Source organism: Balaenoptera borealis (assembly GCF_965194805.1).
Source record: "Balaenoptera borealis genome assembly, chromosome: 2".
NCBI classification, from domain to species: Eukaryota; Metazoa; Chordata; class Mammalia; order Artiodactyla; family Balaenopteridae; genus Balaenoptera; species Balaenoptera borealis.
This window is the reverse complement of record NC_138867.1, coordinates 182,974,218-182,990,252: the sequence shown is the minus strand read 5'-3', so window position 1 is coordinate 182,990,252 and position 16,035 is coordinate 182,974,218. Positions and strand designations below refer to the sequence as shown.

The 16,035-nt window shown below is 64.6% G+C and overlaps 1 protein-coding gene across 4 annotated transcripts; it reads right to left on the bottom strand.

Moving 5' to 3' along the window:
* Positions 1 to 15,955, bottom strand: NCLN (nicalin). Of its 4 annotated transcripts, none has more exons than XM_082381239.1 (16): positions 15,622 to 15,955; positions 10,254 to 10,444; positions 9,983 to 10,127; positions 9,062 to 9,154; positions 8,205 to 8,299; positions 7,273 to 7,353; positions 5,801 to 5,904; positions 4,699 to 4,787; positions 4,476 to 4,615; positions 4,054 to 4,232; positions 3,130 to 3,217; positions 3,002 to 3,040; positions 2,753 to 2,916; positions 1,805 to 1,858; positions 1,633 to 1,711; positions 1 to 1,519 (listed from the first exon to the last, which is right to left on the bottom strand). In XM_082381239.1, the coding sequence occupies exons 1-16, from the start codon at positions 15,803 to 15,805 to the stop codon at positions 1,463 to 1,465; spliced, it is 1,782 nt and encodes a 593-aa protein (XP_082237365.1). In that variant the 5' UTR covers positions 15,806 to 15,955; the 3' UTR covers positions 1 to 1,462. The 4 variants fall into 4 exon arrangements, with proteins under 4 accessions (XP_082237365.1, XP_082237366.1, XP_082237367.1 ...); XM_082381240.1 differs by having other exon boundaries at positions 2,753 to 2,913; XM_082381241.1 differs by lacking the exon at positions 9,062 to 9,154.
* Between the last annotated feature and the right edge of the window lie 80 nt (positions 15,956 to 16,035).

Here is a 16,035-nt window from a genome sequence, read left to right as displayed (position 1 = left end):
TATCATTCATTATGGCTTTATTTCTGATCGTCCGGCCGCGTCCCACAAGCATCCTGAGCTCCAACTGGTCAGCGATCATGACCATGTGCCCTGGGGAGGAAGGACGCTCACGCGGCAACCACAGCTCATCCACGGCTCACACACTCACACGTGGGGAAGGATAGGATGGGCCGGGCGGGGCCGGGCCCATACCCGCCCCAGAGGTGGCCGGGCACTCGGTAAACAGTCTTTGGGGGAGACGGGCCACCGGGCAGGAAGAGGGAGGGACGAGAGAGAGGACCTGCAGCCTCCACGCCTGCCCCTCCCAGGCCTGACGGGACGGACAGCCGAGCCAGGAGCCCCCAGGAGCCCGTTCCCTCCAGTGAGCATCAGGCAGCTTTGGGAGCGAGCCAGTCCCCAGCCCCTCCAGGCCCCTCAGAACCGGAAGGCAGGCGAGTCCTCCCTGGTGGCCAGGAGGCCCCTGGAGTCCCCTCTCCTGGACCCTGACGCCCCAGCACTCAACACTTCACTGACTGTATTGCTAATGAATCTGAACACCTGGGTCTCCCTGAGGTCAGTCCCAGCCCTGCCCCCTCCACCCCTTCTGAGCGGCTCAGGCCCCACCAGGAACCTGGTTTGCGGGGCTCAGGCCCGGACCCGCCCCCTCAGGGTCCCAGGAAGAGCTGCTCCCATGGTCACGTCTCCTCCTGGGGTGGGGGGGTGCCCACTCCCCCCGAAAGCATCCTCCTCCTTGCATATGAGGAAACCAAGGCCCAGGGAAATGAGCAAAGGGGCCGCCCCCCGCCCTGGGGGCTCCGCGGGGGGACAGGCTGAGCGCAGAGCCCCGAGAGTCCGGGGCGGGGACAGGAGGGGCAGAGGCAGTGCGAAGCAGGGTGAGCAGCGCAAGGGCCCCTGGCGAGGCTGCCAGGTGTTCAAGGCGCCAGCCGCCCAAGGGGGCTCAGGGGAGTCGCGTCCCAGGGCCGGCTGGGTGAGGGCACAAGGCTGCGAGGGGGCGGCCAGAACCCGGAGACCCAGAGGCGGCGCCACCCTCTCCAGACGGGAGGGAAGGGAGTACCCGGGTCGACGGAGGGGGTGGGGATAGCCTCGAGGTCAGACGCAGAGCCAGCACGGGGGTGGCCTGGCCCTGACCCTGTTGGCCTGTGACCGCGCGACCGCCAGGTCCACGGTCAGCATCACGGGCAGGGGTGAGGGCGAGGCTGAGCTGGGCGCAGTTCCTCTTTCCTGGCGTGGCTTAGGCGCCCCGAGGGCCACGGGGCCGACTCCAGGGCGGGGGCTCATCCGCACTTCTGTCCCCGAGTCCGCGGCCAGGCCCCAGACCAGCGCTCCTCCGAGGGAGCTCCAAGGATAAACAAGAGAAAGAAGCCCCCAAATCCTCAAGAGCAACACAGAAAAGTTCTGTAATTCAGGGTTACAGCCGCCGAGGGGCAAGGCCCTGCCCTCCTGCCGGCGCGGAGCGGCCATGTCACTGCGTCTTGGCCTTCAGCAGTCTCTGAACTGTTTTGTACAGGAGGTCGAAGTGCTGGGGGCAGCAGGAGGGCTCCAGTGAGGTCGGGCGACCCCGCCAGCAGGAAGGCCCTCGGGCCGCCCAAGGGGTCTCCTGAGAGGCCTCGCCTCCCCCAGTCCCCTGCTCACCTGGACCGCCGTGTAGGCCATCCCCAGGTAGGCGCCGATGCAGACGGCCAGAAGCAGGTCGAAGATGGCCGGCTTGACCCTGGGGAGGGGAGGGGGTGGCGGGGTGGGTCAGCGGGCTGCTCCCAGCTGTCCCGAAGACCCAGTCCCCTGGACGGTAACCCAGGGCGCTCACCTGTAGGCGTTCATCACCTGCTTCAGCTGGTCGTAGAAGACAAACTCAGGGTCCCTGGTGAGAGAGCGCTTTCTCAGCAGGCTCACCCTGATAGCAGGGCCACCGGAGGTCCCACCAGCCTAGGAACGTGGCGCGGGAAGGGGGCACCCCAGGTGTGTGCCTGCACAAGGCTGCCATTGCCCCTCCTGGGGAAGGACCGTCCTTTATTCTCAACTAATGTCTTTCCTGTTGCTTTCTGGGGGGTACTCTCTAAAACGAAGTGTGGTAACTGGAAATTATCTGGTCTGGGAAGCATTTCTATAGAGGGAGAACGACCACAGCCTAGGAATTGGAGGCCCCCAGCTCCACAGCTGTGGGTCCACTCTGAGCCTCAGTTTCTTCTTCTATTCAAGAGCTTGCTCTCCCTGGAGCGCCATGAGTTGGGAGGAAGGTGGAGAGCCAGTGAGGGGCACCAAGCTTTCCGGGCGATGTCTCCTGCCTGTGGATCCCCCAGACACCCCTCCTCGGTCCTTGCTCAGCCCAACCAGTGAGCATAGGAGCACTGAACAGAAAGAAGACAGAACTCAGGAGGCCTGCGGTGGGGAAGAGCATCCCGAGGGCAGGAGGGGACCTGGGGTAGGAGTCACCCGAGGCCCAGAACACAAAAGGTCCACGAAGGGTAGCTGGGGGTACAGGGCTGCCAGATAAAACACAGGGCTTCAGTTCTACGAGGACTGCAAATAAGAAGAAATGGGCTTTCAGTGTAAGTATGTCCCAGACACGGCATGGGCTATATTTACACCGAGACAATTTGCGGTTCACCTGGAACTCGTTTAACGGGGCACCTGCACTTCTCACTTATCGTGTCTATTTTTCGTCCAGTGTTTCTGTCTGCCCCATCTGGCCCTGCGGGGAGGAAGGCCCTAGAAGAGCCCACCCGCTGGCTGGCGGGGCGGCGCCCGGCCTCACCGCTTGTCGGCCTTGACGTGGTGCGGCCTGACCTCCTTCAGGTAGTGGCTGAGGTAGTGCTCCAGCGTGCTGAGGAGCGGGCCGTCCTTGCCCACCAGCTGCGCGGCCCGCGGCTGGGTGGTCAGCCAGTCCATCACCGAGTCCAGCTGCTCCTGTTGGATCTGCTGCGGGGAAGCGGCCGTGGTCACGGGACCCCTGCCCCCGCCCCACTGGCCCCCCTGCCCGCCCGCCCGCCCACCCACCCGTTACCATCTGCTCCGTGAAGACTGGCATGTCCGGGGGCGTCCCCTGCGGAGAGAGGAGAACATGGGGCTGAGTCCAGACCCGCCAGCGGCCGGGCGGGCGGGGGGCTCACGGGCGGGCGGGCGGGGGCTCACCTTCTCCGTCAGGTTGTAGATGACACGGGTCAGGGCCTCGGCGATGAGCCTCGTGTTTCGGGTCAGGGTTTTAGAGTCAACCCGGGACCTTCGAGGGCAGGTTTTAAAAACACATACATCAGGAATTGGCATCGTTCACAATCGCAAAAACCAAGAGCGAGCATATACCTGATAACGATAAAGACAAGCAGAGCGACGGCCCTCCCAGCAGACGGGCGCCCCCTGCACCGCGGGCTCCTCTCTGGGCCGGGCCCGCCCCCGACAGGGCAGCCCTGCACCCTGGGTGCCCGGGCCGAGCCTGCGCCCTGTGGACGCGCGTCTGCCTTAGTGACTGGCGGCCCCGGGCCTGTCTCCTCCTCTGGACCTTGGGGGAGGTCAGGACACCCGCCTCCATGGGCTGCTGAGGGTGGAGTTGCTGTAACGCCCTGTAGTGGGGGCAACAGTGTCCCCCAAATTCACGCCCACCCGGAACCTGGGAATGGGACCCAATTTGGAAGTAGGGTCTCTGCAGACGTTATTAGCTAAGATGTGATCACACTGGAGTAGGGGGGTCTGAAGTCCCACGGCTGGTGTCCCTATAAGGAGGGGAATTTGGACACAGGCACGGGAGAGAGGCCACGTGACCACGGAGGCGGGGACGGTGGCACGGCCACAAGCCCAGGGACACCAAGGGCTGCCAGCAACACAGGACCGTAGAAGAGGAGCCTCAGAGGCAACACATCCCGACCCGAGTGGGCGTCGGCGTGGGGTGGGGGGCTGCCCCGGGAGGTCCCCCGCCTCCCCCCAAGTCTTCCCTCCACCGAGCCACACCCTTCTCCTGGCTCACGCCAATCAGTTCTAGCGCCACCTCCTCCAGGAAGCCTGCCGGATGCCCAAGGACCGGCTGATGCCCCGGCCCACGCCTGCTCCGACGGCGGTGCTCACCGCACGTCCATGATGCTGCTGCGCTGGCCATCGCGGTGGCTCTCCAGATGGGACAGGGTGAAGGCAGGCAGCCGGCGGATGGCGAAGCGCTCATGCTCCCAGGCCAGGATGTCCTCCGCCAGGTTGATCTTCTTGTGCACCATGGAGAACCGCACCTCGGGGAACTGGTGGGCGGCCACCTGCAAGGGGCACTCTCAGGCTCTGCCCGGCGCCCGCGGGCCGCGCCCCAGCCCTGCCTGTCTCTGTGGAGGTGGCCCCTCGCGTCCGGCGGGTCCCAAGTCCCTCCCCGAACCTCCTGCTTCTGGAACCCAGGGAGAAGTCCACCTGCCCCCCCACCCCAGAAAACCCACCTGAGGCTCACCCGAGGCCCCAGGGTGCGCAAAGATCCCATGTCCCAGCCTGGCCTCCGGCGGGGCGCCTACCGTCTCGAGCTCCCGCAGGAAGGAGTGCTGTAGCGTCCCCTCCCTGGGCGGCTTGGACACGTGCAGGTGCAGGCTGTCCCCCCGGCCCAGGGTGTCCAGGCAGAGGACGAAGGCCACGTTGTCCTGGAGCAGGCTGGAATCTGAGTGCAGTGAGGGCTGGTGGGTGGAGGTGGGGGGCAGTACCGGGGGCCCGGACCCCACCCTGGCCACTGGGGCCGCTCACCTGTGTGGTCCAGATTGTCTTCTAACCAGCGCTTGGTGCCCTGGTAGTTGAACTTTCCTCCTCCAGAAGCAAAGAACAGGAGGTTGTACCTGGCGGGAAGCAGTGGGGCGCCAGCGTTGACACGTGGGAGTCCAGGTCCCCGACAAGGAGGAGGTGGTCTCCCCCCAAGTAGGAAATCCAACCAGCCTTCAGGGTTGGGCCTCCCTATCCTGGCACTGCTGACATTGGGGAGTCCTGGGTGCTGGGGGGTGTGCAGCAACATCCCTGGCCCCCACCCAATGGATGCCAGGATCCCCCGAGTCATGATGATCACAGATGTCCCCAGACATGGCCCAGTGTCCCCCAGGGGCTCCAGGTGAGAAGCACAGCTCTGGCTGCCTCTCTGGTGAGAAGCATGGCTTCAGGGGCCTCACTGAACTCTCGAAACCAGGAGAGACTGGGTGGACCAACCGGGAAATAAAAAGTGACAGGTGATTCAGCACACCGCCCCTCGAGCAGGACTGAAGCCAGGGGTGTCGTGAAGGACCATGTCCCCGCGCCCGCCCCCCCAGCCCCATCCATCCCGCCGTGGCCACGGCGGTCCTTATAGGAGAGGAGAGACACCCGGAGGAAGAGGAGGCCACGTGACGCTGGGACCGAGGAATCCATCACTGCTGGAACCCGGCAGCGACGGGAAGGACCCTCCCCTGGGGTTTCAGGAGGAGGCGTGGCCCTGCTGACACCCTGATCTCAACCTCCCCTCCCCGCCTGGAACGTGAGCACCCCTGCCGCTCAGGGCGCCTGCGTGCATGGGGCCGGGCCCGGCAGCTCAGGGAGACTCGCTGGTCACTGGGCCCCTGCCGTCCCAGGGCAGCGCGGTGTAGGGACGAGCGCCCACACCGGTGACCAGCCGTGCCCAGGGCCACGATGGGGAGACGCCAGCCTGAGCAACCGGCTCGCAGGTATTTCTGCTTCTTGCCGTTGGAGCATCCCCGGCCCTTCTGGGAGCGAGGGCAGCCCGGCCTCCTGGGGGGGATTCCTGGGGGTGCACCCGGGAGGAGCTGGGCTCCACGACCCGACACTGCGATTCCAGGGTCGGAACCGCCCTGCCCCCATCACTTACGCGGCGTGGGTGCGCTTGTAGGTATAGAGCCTGGAGAAGAGACGGGTGAGCTCCAGCAGCACGGAGATGCCACTCCCATTGGAGTCCGCGCCGTGCGACAGCCACTGCGGGTGTGCAGAGAGGAGGCCGAGGTCACCCCACGTCCAAGTGCGGCGCCTCGCACCCCCCCCACCCCCCCCGAATCTCGCCCCCGGTCCACGTCTCCAGCGCAGCTGGGCTCACCCACCCTGCACGGCCCAAACCCAAGACCGACGGCCCCTGGGCGCCGCCCGGCCTCCACGCACGCGGGAAGCCCCGTGCGCAGCCTCCGTCCAGCCTGGGCATCCGCCCTGGGAGCTCCCTCCAGCTGGACCTCCGGCCTTCTGCCCCCCCGCGCTGTGAACTCCCCCCACGTGTCTGGGTCCTGCGCGCTAAGGCGACATTCCCTACGGGGAACGACTGGTTCTTGGAGAGAAAAAAACTGGGTTGTTTGCATGGCTTGGGACCCTCCCACAGTCACAGCGCACCAACTGACACACGGTGTGCGATGTTGTTCAAGTTCACAGGGAGGGGGCGACGGGGTGCTCAGTGAGGGAAGCCAGACACAAGGACACACAGGGTGTGACCCCACTGAGGGGAAACGTCCAGGACAGGCCGATCCACAGACACGGAGAGTGGGTTCCTGGCTGTCGGGGGCTGGGGGAGGGGTGGGGTGACTTCATAGAGAGGGGGCTTCTTTTGGGGGGATGGAACGCTCTGAAAGCAGAGAGTGGTGATGTCTACACAATTTTGTGAATTCACTAAAAACCTCTGAATTGCGTGCTTTAAAAGGATGGATTTTATGTTACGGGAATCACATCTCAAATATCTAAGAAAATTTCACAGGAAAGGGAAAATGAGGACACAGGTGTCTAAAAAGGCTCTGTGGGGGTGGATGATGAAAAGGGTGAGAACGTGGCTCTGAGCTGACTGTCCAGGGCCGGCCTCTGGGCCCCGGCGTCCTCAAGGACAGCCTTGGCCTCCCAGGTGGGGCGGCCCGCAAGGCGCGGTCAGGGGCGCACGCCCGGATGCAGGCCCTCCCAGCACCCACAGTGTCTGGTTCAGCTGGCTGTTGGTTCTCCAGCAGGAACCTCCCACCCCACCGTGCCGGGGGCTCTGAGGGCACAGCACCGGGTGGCCTGCAGCCTGGAGGGACGCTGGCCAGGCCAGCCCTCGGGGGCGCCGGGAACTGAACTTCGGGGGCCCCCTGTCCTGACACTGTGCAGACACGGGGTCTGCACGGGCACCTGCTCTCCTCCTGGGTCTGGGGTCTCGGCCGTGCCGGGCAGAGGTGCCTGCGTGACCGGCCCCAAGTGAGAATCCCTGGCTGGGTCTCATGGGCCTCCCCGGGGACCGCCCCTCCCTCTGCTGTCACGTCTCGTTTGGGGGAGTGAAGCTTCACAATGACACCCGTCCCGCAGGGTGTTCACGGGGCCCTGAGAGCACGGACGTACCGGGGCCACCCCGAAGGCGTCGTAGTGGGCCACGATGACGATGGTGGGCAGGTCCTCTCCGCCCAGCCCGGTCAGCCGCCCCTGCAGAGACACAGGTGTGAAGGGCCAGCCGGCCTGAGGTAGTGGCCGCCCCCCACCCGGCGGCAGTGTTCTCGGCTTTGCCGGCTACACTGTGGACACAGGGGGTGGCCAGACCTGGCCACCGGGAAACCAGGCCCACCCTTCAAAGGCCGAGCCCCGCTGACGGCAGGCACGGCAAGGTCCTGACAGCACAGGAAGAGCTCAGGGGGTCGGGGTCCGGCGCCCTGGCCGAGGTCCTCCTGCGTAAACCAGCCCCCGGTCAAGTCCAGCAGGGAACAGACGGCAAAGACATCCTGTCGGGAGCACGGCCCGCGGGCGGTCCGAGCCGGGGGCAGCATGTGCTGAGGCCCCACGCCCCTTACTCTCTGCACAGAGGGCGGCTCTGCAAGGCCTCAGCTGCGGCCTCCTCGTGGGGGAAGGGGAACAAAACCACCGGAGGCTTTTTTTGGGTGGGGTGGGACGGGTGCAGCGAGACAACCCCACGGGCGGCCCGTGGAGCTGAGCCGGGTGGGGAGACTGCGAGGGGGAGAACTTGGACCTTGCTCTGGCCTGGATGCCTACATACACCCGCCCTCCCGGTGGGAGATTAGGCTTTAATTGCTGCCCAGAGCTCTGCTCTCCGCCAGCTCAGCTGAGCCCCCGTGATGTTACTGTTAGGGGAAGGGCCGGCCACTCGGGGAGGGGGCTCTCGGTGGGGCAGGGGTCGGGGGAGGAGGAGGCGAGGCAGGGTGTGTGGCTGGAGGCCCCTCTCTCCATAGGGCGGGCGGGCGGGCGGGCGGCCATCTGACCCGATTTCCCAGGCAGAGGCTCCCTCTAGTGGGCACAGGCAGTGAGGCACGCCGGGCACTCACCTCCACGCTGGTGATGAGCCAGTCGCTCACGGCCTTGCTCTGGACCCCGCTGGTGACCATCTGGAAGCCGTTGGCGGTGGCGGTGTGGAGCAGCACTGAGGACGGGGCCGGGGAGGACCAGCCTGAGCCCGGGGGCTGCCGTGCCGCGGCCTGGGGGTTCCCGGACCAGAGCCGGCATGCTCACCACCCCAGCACCCCAGACTCCAGGGGTTCAGTCTGAGCAAAAGCAGAACTGACCACACAGACTAGAACACAATGCGGTAACTGGACACGGGCAAGAACCTGGGTGTCCAGTATAAGAGCCGGTGAAACAGTCACCCGGACACCACTCAGGCCGGTGAGGAGGGCGCGTGCGCCCTCGCTCTGCGGGACCGTCAGGGACCGTTCCTAAATCACGAAGGCGCGTGCACAACCTCCGACCCAGCTCCCCAAGGATCACTTCAGCAGTGACCCCAAAACAGGAGTTTCCCATCAGATGGCCCACGATCCTCCAGCCCAGCCCCGAAAGCAAAGATGGCGTGAGAACTCAAAGTTTCATAGAAAGGAAAGTTCCATTCTCTCCTGAGCCGAGGTGAGGTGGTGCCCACCTTGCTCCATGCGAGCCAGTGGTCCACTGCGCCTGCCACTTTTTCACCTGGGGGCAGCAGCTGCCCTAAAACGCCCGTGAGCTCACCCTATCTCAAGCCCTTCCGTTCTTTACACATTTAAACACACAACCGTGGGAACTCCCTGGCGGTCCAGTGGTTAGGACTCTGCGCTTTCACTGCCGAGGGCCCGGGTTCAATCCCTGGTCGGGGAAGTAAGATCCTGCAAGCCGTGCGGTGCGGCCGAAAAACAACAATGACAATGACACAAACCCCAACTGTGATGGCCATGGGAGGTGTCATCACTGGGGGAGCTGGGAGGGTGCCTCTCAGGAACCGTAGTATGTCCGCAACTTCTTCCAAACCCTAGCGTTATTCCAAAACAAACAAGCTACGCCTAAGAAAGTGTTGTGATCCTGATCTATGATCTTATATTCTGGTTTTTCCACTGACCAACGTAAAATAAGCACTTTCTCACACCCGATGCCATTTCTTAACGGCTGCGTAATATTCCACCAAGTAGCTGACTCCTCCCCCTCCCTTCCGCTCTAACTAGAAATTAAGATCTTTCCAAAAACTCACTCTTGTGCTGCCACAATGCAGACGGCCACTGTCCAGACTTTAATTCAGACCAGGGTTTAGCAAACTTTCTCTGTAAAGTGCTAGAGAGTCGAAATTTTTAGCTCTGTGGGCCAGTCTGTCACAGCCACTGAACTCTCCTACTGTAGTGTGAAAGCCACCATAAGCCGTGTGTAACACTGGCTGTGTGCCGATAAAACTTTATTTACACAAACAGGCGGCCGAGGGCCACAGTCTGCCATCTCCCAGTCTAGCATCCACGCAGCTAATAATCTGGCCAGGAGGAATGACTCTTCCTTTACAGCTTAAACACATACCCACAAACTGTTTCCCCAAGGAGCTGGGTGAGTCCACTGTGTGGACAAACCTGCCTGCCTTGCCCACTCTCGTTGGCTCCGAGGACCAGCTTCCTTTTCCTACACCTGCGATTGGATCCTTTTGGCTCAATTCTTTGACCACTTTTGCTAGCTCACTCTCCCCCATGGCCCCCGGACCGGTCAAACGGCAGAGCTGCCGGCTGCCAAGCTCACCGCAGCATCCCCCAGCCCGGGAGAGGGGGGTCCTGGAAACTGCACAGCGGGGCCCCTCTCCGCACGCCCCCCGCCCCGAGCCCACCTTCGGCGGCAGAGGCGGAGCCCTGGGAGGCGGACGCAGCCTGCGTCTGCTCGTAGATGGACAGCAGGGCGTCGTCCTCCACGGCGAAGTACACAGGCACGATGGTCTCCATGGCCAGCATCTCGGGCTCGATCTCCATGAATTGCTGCGGGAGAGACAAACGTTCACGCGGCTTCGGGCAGGGGGGCCCGGGGCTGCCCCTAGAGGGCGGGCACCGGGGACTGGACGAGATGCAGCCGGAGCCGGTGGGGTGGGGCGGGGCGGGCCTCACCCGGATGACGTCCTGCGGCACCGCGGCCATGGCCCGCGGCAGGATGATGACCACGGCACCGGCCGACTGGCGTAGGGCGCGCTGGTAGCGCTCGTACGAGAAGTCCAGCAGCCGCATGAGCACGCAGCGCCGGCTCAGCACGTCCGCGTCAATGGTGCGCGCCTCCGTGTTCAGCACCGCGTTCCGCGTGCCTGCAGGGAGGGGTCCCTCAGCTAGCCGCCCACCCACCGGAGCCGCGCCCACCCCAACCCTGGTCTCGCGGGGCCTTCCGAGAACTCAACGAAAACTCAGACCCTTCTCCTTGAACCAACCTCCCTACCCCTACATTCCTAAACCAGGGCTGGCCCCACTGTCCCTGCTCTGGCACCCTCCCTCCGCCACTGCACCACGGCCACAGTCATCCCTCAGAGAGTGACGTGGTCCCTGCCCACCCAGCCGCCCTGCGAGGATGTGCGGGCTTCCTGCCAGGCTGGGTGCTGTGCCCCCCGCCCCATGTCCCTGCGGCAGCTCAGGGGCGGGTGCCCTCACCCCGGCCCACAGAGGCAGCCAGCAGCCCCCCACGCCACCCACCCGGAAGGCGGGACCGTCAGCAGGAGCACCGGGATTGGAACCCAGTCGGTCCTGCTCCCCCAGCCCTCCTCCCCGGGTTCCCCATGGCTCCTGGGACACAGGGCCCCACAGGTGCCTCACGCCCTGCCCAGGGTGTCAGGAGACCCCCAGCACAGAGCTCAGCACCCACTCCAGGGTCTAGTCCCCAGCAGAGGGAGCCCCCAGGACTCCTACAGGACTGCCCCCCACAGTCCCCAATGACCCGAGGAAAACCCAAACCCTGCCCTGGCTAACCTGACCGGTGGCCCCCGTCCCGCCCTCCCCAGGCCAGGGCCCCCTCCCCTCACAGCTCTAACACGGCCTTGTCCATGTCCCCGGGGCCCTCGCTATCTACTCCCCTAACTAGCCTGGGGGTTCCAGGGGTAGAGACCTCGTTCACCACACTGCAAACCCAGCATCGCCTGGCGACTCCCAGCCCAGCAGGCTCAGGACATGGAACGAACCAACGCCCGGTCTCCCTGAAGCCCCTCAGGAAGGAAAACACCAGGGTCTGTCCATCTTCTTCCAGTCAGGGCTGCACTGTTCCCCCTGGGCCGTCCTGGGCGCTGTGGGGTGTGGAGCAGCCTCTCTGGCCCCGCCCCCTCGATGCCAGGAGCCCCCTAGTCATGGTAACCACAGATGATGCCGGACATGGCCTGGTGTGCCCTGGGGGCAGGACCACCCGGGTTTCTCTCCTCTGGGAGCTCATGAAAGGGCCAGAGAATCAGGGAGGGAGGGAGAGGCTGCTTCCGGCTTGGCCCCCTCCCCGCTCACAAGCTTTTCCAGGCAGCTGACCCCTCCCCGCCTGAGAAGTAGGCTGCGGCCAGGATTGCACAGAGCGCGTTTCTAAGGCCAGCAGGTCCCCTCAGACACAGCACTGCTGTCCTCAGAGCTCTACTGGAGAAAGGCGGCGAGAAGCTGCGTGGACGTTTCAGCGCAACGAGGAGGGGGCGCCAGCACCCACGGGTGCACGGTATGCAGCGGCGGGCCCTCAGGGCCATCCCTGCACTGATGGGAAAGGGGGCTCAGGCAGGCCCCCAGCTGCCAGGGCCACCAGCACTCAGCGGGATGCTGCCAGAAATCCAGATTCTTAGGTCAGATCACCCAGGTGACAAAGGCACACGGCGGGTCCAAAATGTCTCACAGGTCCCAGGCTGACGCAGGATGCACAAAGACAAACAAACCCTACTGCACATGGGGGCCAGATATGGCCCTTAGGGCCTCCGGTTGGAGACCCACACAGTGAGAGTCAGAATAACAATGCAGAGAAACAGGTCTGCTTCCCCCAGGGAGCCAGAGTGTGCCTGTGTCCTCAGGGATGCACCAGGCCCAGACGGCCTCAGGCTCAGGGCCAGGAGCGAGGTCCCCACCTCTGCTTTCCAAGGACGTGCCATCGGGAGAAGGGTCGCTTCCTACAGCCCATCTTGAGGGCTGGTCCGTCGGAGGGGCCCAGCAGAACACAGAAGGGACAGCGCCCAGGTGGGAAAGGGCAGGGCTGTCTCAGGGGCAGGGGTCTGTGACCAAGGAGCGAAGCTGGGCCATGCGCCCCAGGCTGGGGGCTGTGTGCCTCTCCCCCGCCCCAGGGCCTTTCCTCTGCTTTAGGGCAACGTGGGAGCCCGGGAGGGCCTGGCGGGGAGGGCGGCAAAGACCTTCAGGGGCCCCTGAAGCTCTGGGAATGCCGGACAGGGCCCTCCCCCGTGTCCCAGCCGCAGCCTCCCAGGGGCGGCTCGGATGTCACCTGTCACCTCGGTGTGGAGCCTACAAAGACCCAGAGATGGGAGGGGGTGGTGGTGAGAGCAGAACCAGGTGGACGCCAGCCCCCCAACTGCCCCCAGAGGCTGAGCACCCCAAGAGCGGAGACCATCTTTGCTGGCACGAGGCTGAAGCCAGCGCAGCCTCGGTCACCCCTGCGTCTGGGCGGGCGCTGGACACCTGGACGGAAGTCGCCGGTTCCCACAATGGGACCAGACCTGGACAGAGGTCACAAGCTTGTCTACCGAGGCCCAGGGCCAGTCCTCTCCCCTTGCGGGTTGCACTGGTCCTTTGCAGCGCGAAGCCACCGACCAGCAAGGGGCGGAGAGCCCATCCCCGTGCCCGGTGTGGGTGCCCACATCCCAACCTCCCAGGGCTGTTTCTGTGGGGACCAAGTGGGATGGGCGTGAGCGGCCCAGCCCAGAAAGGCCGGAGTCCATTCGGGGGGTGGGGGGTGGGGGTCACACCCCAGCTCAAAGAGCACACGCCTCCCCTTCCCGGCACCCTGCCCGCCTGTTTCTCAACAGGAGCGAACAGGAAGTTGGGAAAGGAGGCCCAGAGCAAGGGTTGCACCAGGAGGCGGGAGCCGAGGGCGTGCGTGATGCCGGGGACGCTGCAATCAGCAGTGACCCAGCAGACCAGCCCCCAGAGGCTCCACGACCGGAGAGGAGCCGGGACTCCCTCTGCACCACCGGGCCTTCCCGGACTATCCCGCCAGCATCTCCCCAGGCAGCGGTGGGGACCTCACATCCCTGCCAATGGGGGACGCTGCCTGGTGTGATCTGGGTGGAGGTGTAGACGTGCGAGCTGAGACGGGTGGGCGCCCTGCCAGGCCCCTCCGCTCACCCCCGAGCCCACTCGGCATCCAGGTTTCTCACCATGAGCAACAAAGACGGGGGCCGGAAAGGAGGGCATGCGGGGTTGGGGGAGACACTGGGTCAGAAAAAAGAACGGGAAGGAATCCAGGAACAGGGGCGAAGAACTCAGGTAAAGGAGGGGAAGAGGGAAGGAGGGCAGGGAGAAAGGAGAGAAGGTTCCCAAGGACCTGCGAGGAGAATGATGCGGTCAGGGAGCGGGTCTGCGGCACCTGTCTGGGGCGGGGAGAGGGGGCCACACCCGCAAGCAGGCCAGCGCTGAGCAGGCGGTGGGGGAATCCGGGGCAGCCAGGCTGCTGGATTACAGCCGCCCAAGGGTCCCGGAGCGGAGCTGGGTGTGCTGGGAGAGCTCCCGGCAAGGCTCCGAGTGCAGTGCGAGAGGGGACAGCGGAGTGACTGGGTGAGGGAAGGTCTGGCGGGTTGACCTGGAGAGTTCTAGGATCCAGGCCTGCTGCTGGACTGCAGGATCCTCTAGACCAGGACGGCAGCCGCTAGTCACACGTAGCTATTCAAGCTTGTTACAGTTAACCACCGAGAGATGCTAAAGATCCCCTTCTTCCATTGCATGCGCCACATCTCGAAAGACCACCTGTGACAGCACCGGCTGAAACCCTCTCCCCAGGGGGATGTCAACAACGCATACAAACTGCCCACTCGTTAGGGGCTCCTGGCCTTCCTCCCCACCGGTCGAGAGCCTGGGGTCTAGAGACATCACTGTAACCCCAAGTTCTCCCCCTCAGCACTGCTGACAATCTGGCCCAGATCATTCTCTGGGAGAGGCCATCCCAGGCACTGTGGGGTGTGGAGCAGCACCCCTGGCCCTACCCCCTCGATGCCAGGAGCACCCCCAGTCACGACAACCCAAAGTCATCACTCAGCGACAACCACTGAGTGGGTTGACAACCACTGCACTAAACAGAACAACATAACTCTGGGGTGATGAGGGATCTGAGGGGAATCTCCAGACACTGGGGTTCCCCAGGGGCCTGGCAGTGGCAGGGGATCCAGGGGGCTCGGGCTAGGCCTGATGTTCCAACAAGAGAGGCTAGTCCAAGAGAACCAGAGCTCAGAGAGGAGGGGACCAGGGGAACTGGGGAGGGCGGGCCTTGACTTGTGGGGGCCTAAGGCACCAGGCTGGAAGAGAAACCAGAGGCCAGAAGGTTCTGGAACACCAGATACAGCAAGGCTGGGGAAAAAGAGAGAAATTCAGAATGACTTGAGCACTGGGGTCAGAACTTTGACAGATGAGGGAGCAGGGCCGGGGAACAGGAGCTGGACAGGATCCAGCCGTGGGGGCCTGAAATCGTGGATAGAAGGAGCCAGGGTGGGCTGGTGGTGTTCCAGGAAGCCGAGGGGTGGGTATGCACCAAAGCGGGGAGCAAGAAATGGGGTCCAAGGGATTTCAGGAGCCCAAAGGCAGGGGACTGAAGGATTAGCTAAGGAATTCTGAGGAACCTGGCTCATGAGTTGGGACCAGGGAGCAGAGCCTGGGGAGAGATGGGCCTTGACACGGGGCCAGGCTGGGGTCAGCGATCAGAGCTTCTTGAGCCCTGAAAGGGGTCAGAATGTAGACACTGGACAAAACACACTGGGGTGCCAGGGACTGTGAAAGGGTGGCCAGCTCGGCCTGGAAGAACCGCGCTGAGAGGCTCCACTCCAAGTGAAGAAGACCCAAGGTTGGGGCTCTGTTCCAGCTGGGAATCAGAGAGGACCCAAGAGAAAAGGAGCAGGGGCAGCTTGGCCTGAAGGTGGGAGAGAGCTCTGCGTTCTGGAGTATGTAGCCCTTGTTGGGGACGGGGCCGTGGTGCTGTGGCAGCCAGCGGGGCGGGTCCCTGGGGCAGAGAGAGCTGGGGGCCTAGCGTCGGTCCAGGTATCCAAGCTCGGACTTGCCTGGGATCTGGGTAAGTGTCTGGCGGCCCAAGTGAGGTCTGCGGGCTGGACTCCTGCTGGACAGGTGGGAGAGGCAGGTCCTGGGGCCCGGGGAGCAGAGACCGAACCGAAGAAGAGGGCACCCTGGCCGGCATAGGCCGGAGCCTCGGGGAGGAGAAAGACTGAGCGGGAGGTCAGGTGCGGGGAGGCAAAGCTGGGGGAGGTCAGGAGCCCATGGGGAAAGCCCGGCCCCGGGGGGAGGCCAGGGGCCCGGTTCCACGCACCGTAGGGCTGTCCCTGCAGGTCGTACTGCTGCATGCGATACACGGTGAACTCGTGAGCCGCGTCGGCGGCGGGCAGCGGCGGCGCCACGAGCAGCAGCACGGCGGGCAGGAAGACGATGAAGCCGAGCGGCAGGCACGACGCCTTCAGCATGTTCTCCAGCACCTCTCCTGCTTCCTCCAGCATCCTGGCCTGCGGCGGGGCCGCGCGGGGCGGCGGCGGGGACGGGACGGCGGCGGCGGCGGCTCACGCGAACTCACCTAGGCATGGGTAGGTGCCGGGGTCCTGCGGGCGCTGCGCCGGGCAGCCCGCGCCCGCTCCGGGGTCCTGCGGGCACCGCCGAGGGCCGCCCGCCCGCCGCGCTGCCTGCTGGGAGTTGTAGTCATCCCGGCGCGCGCGGAGCCACCTGGGAGTTG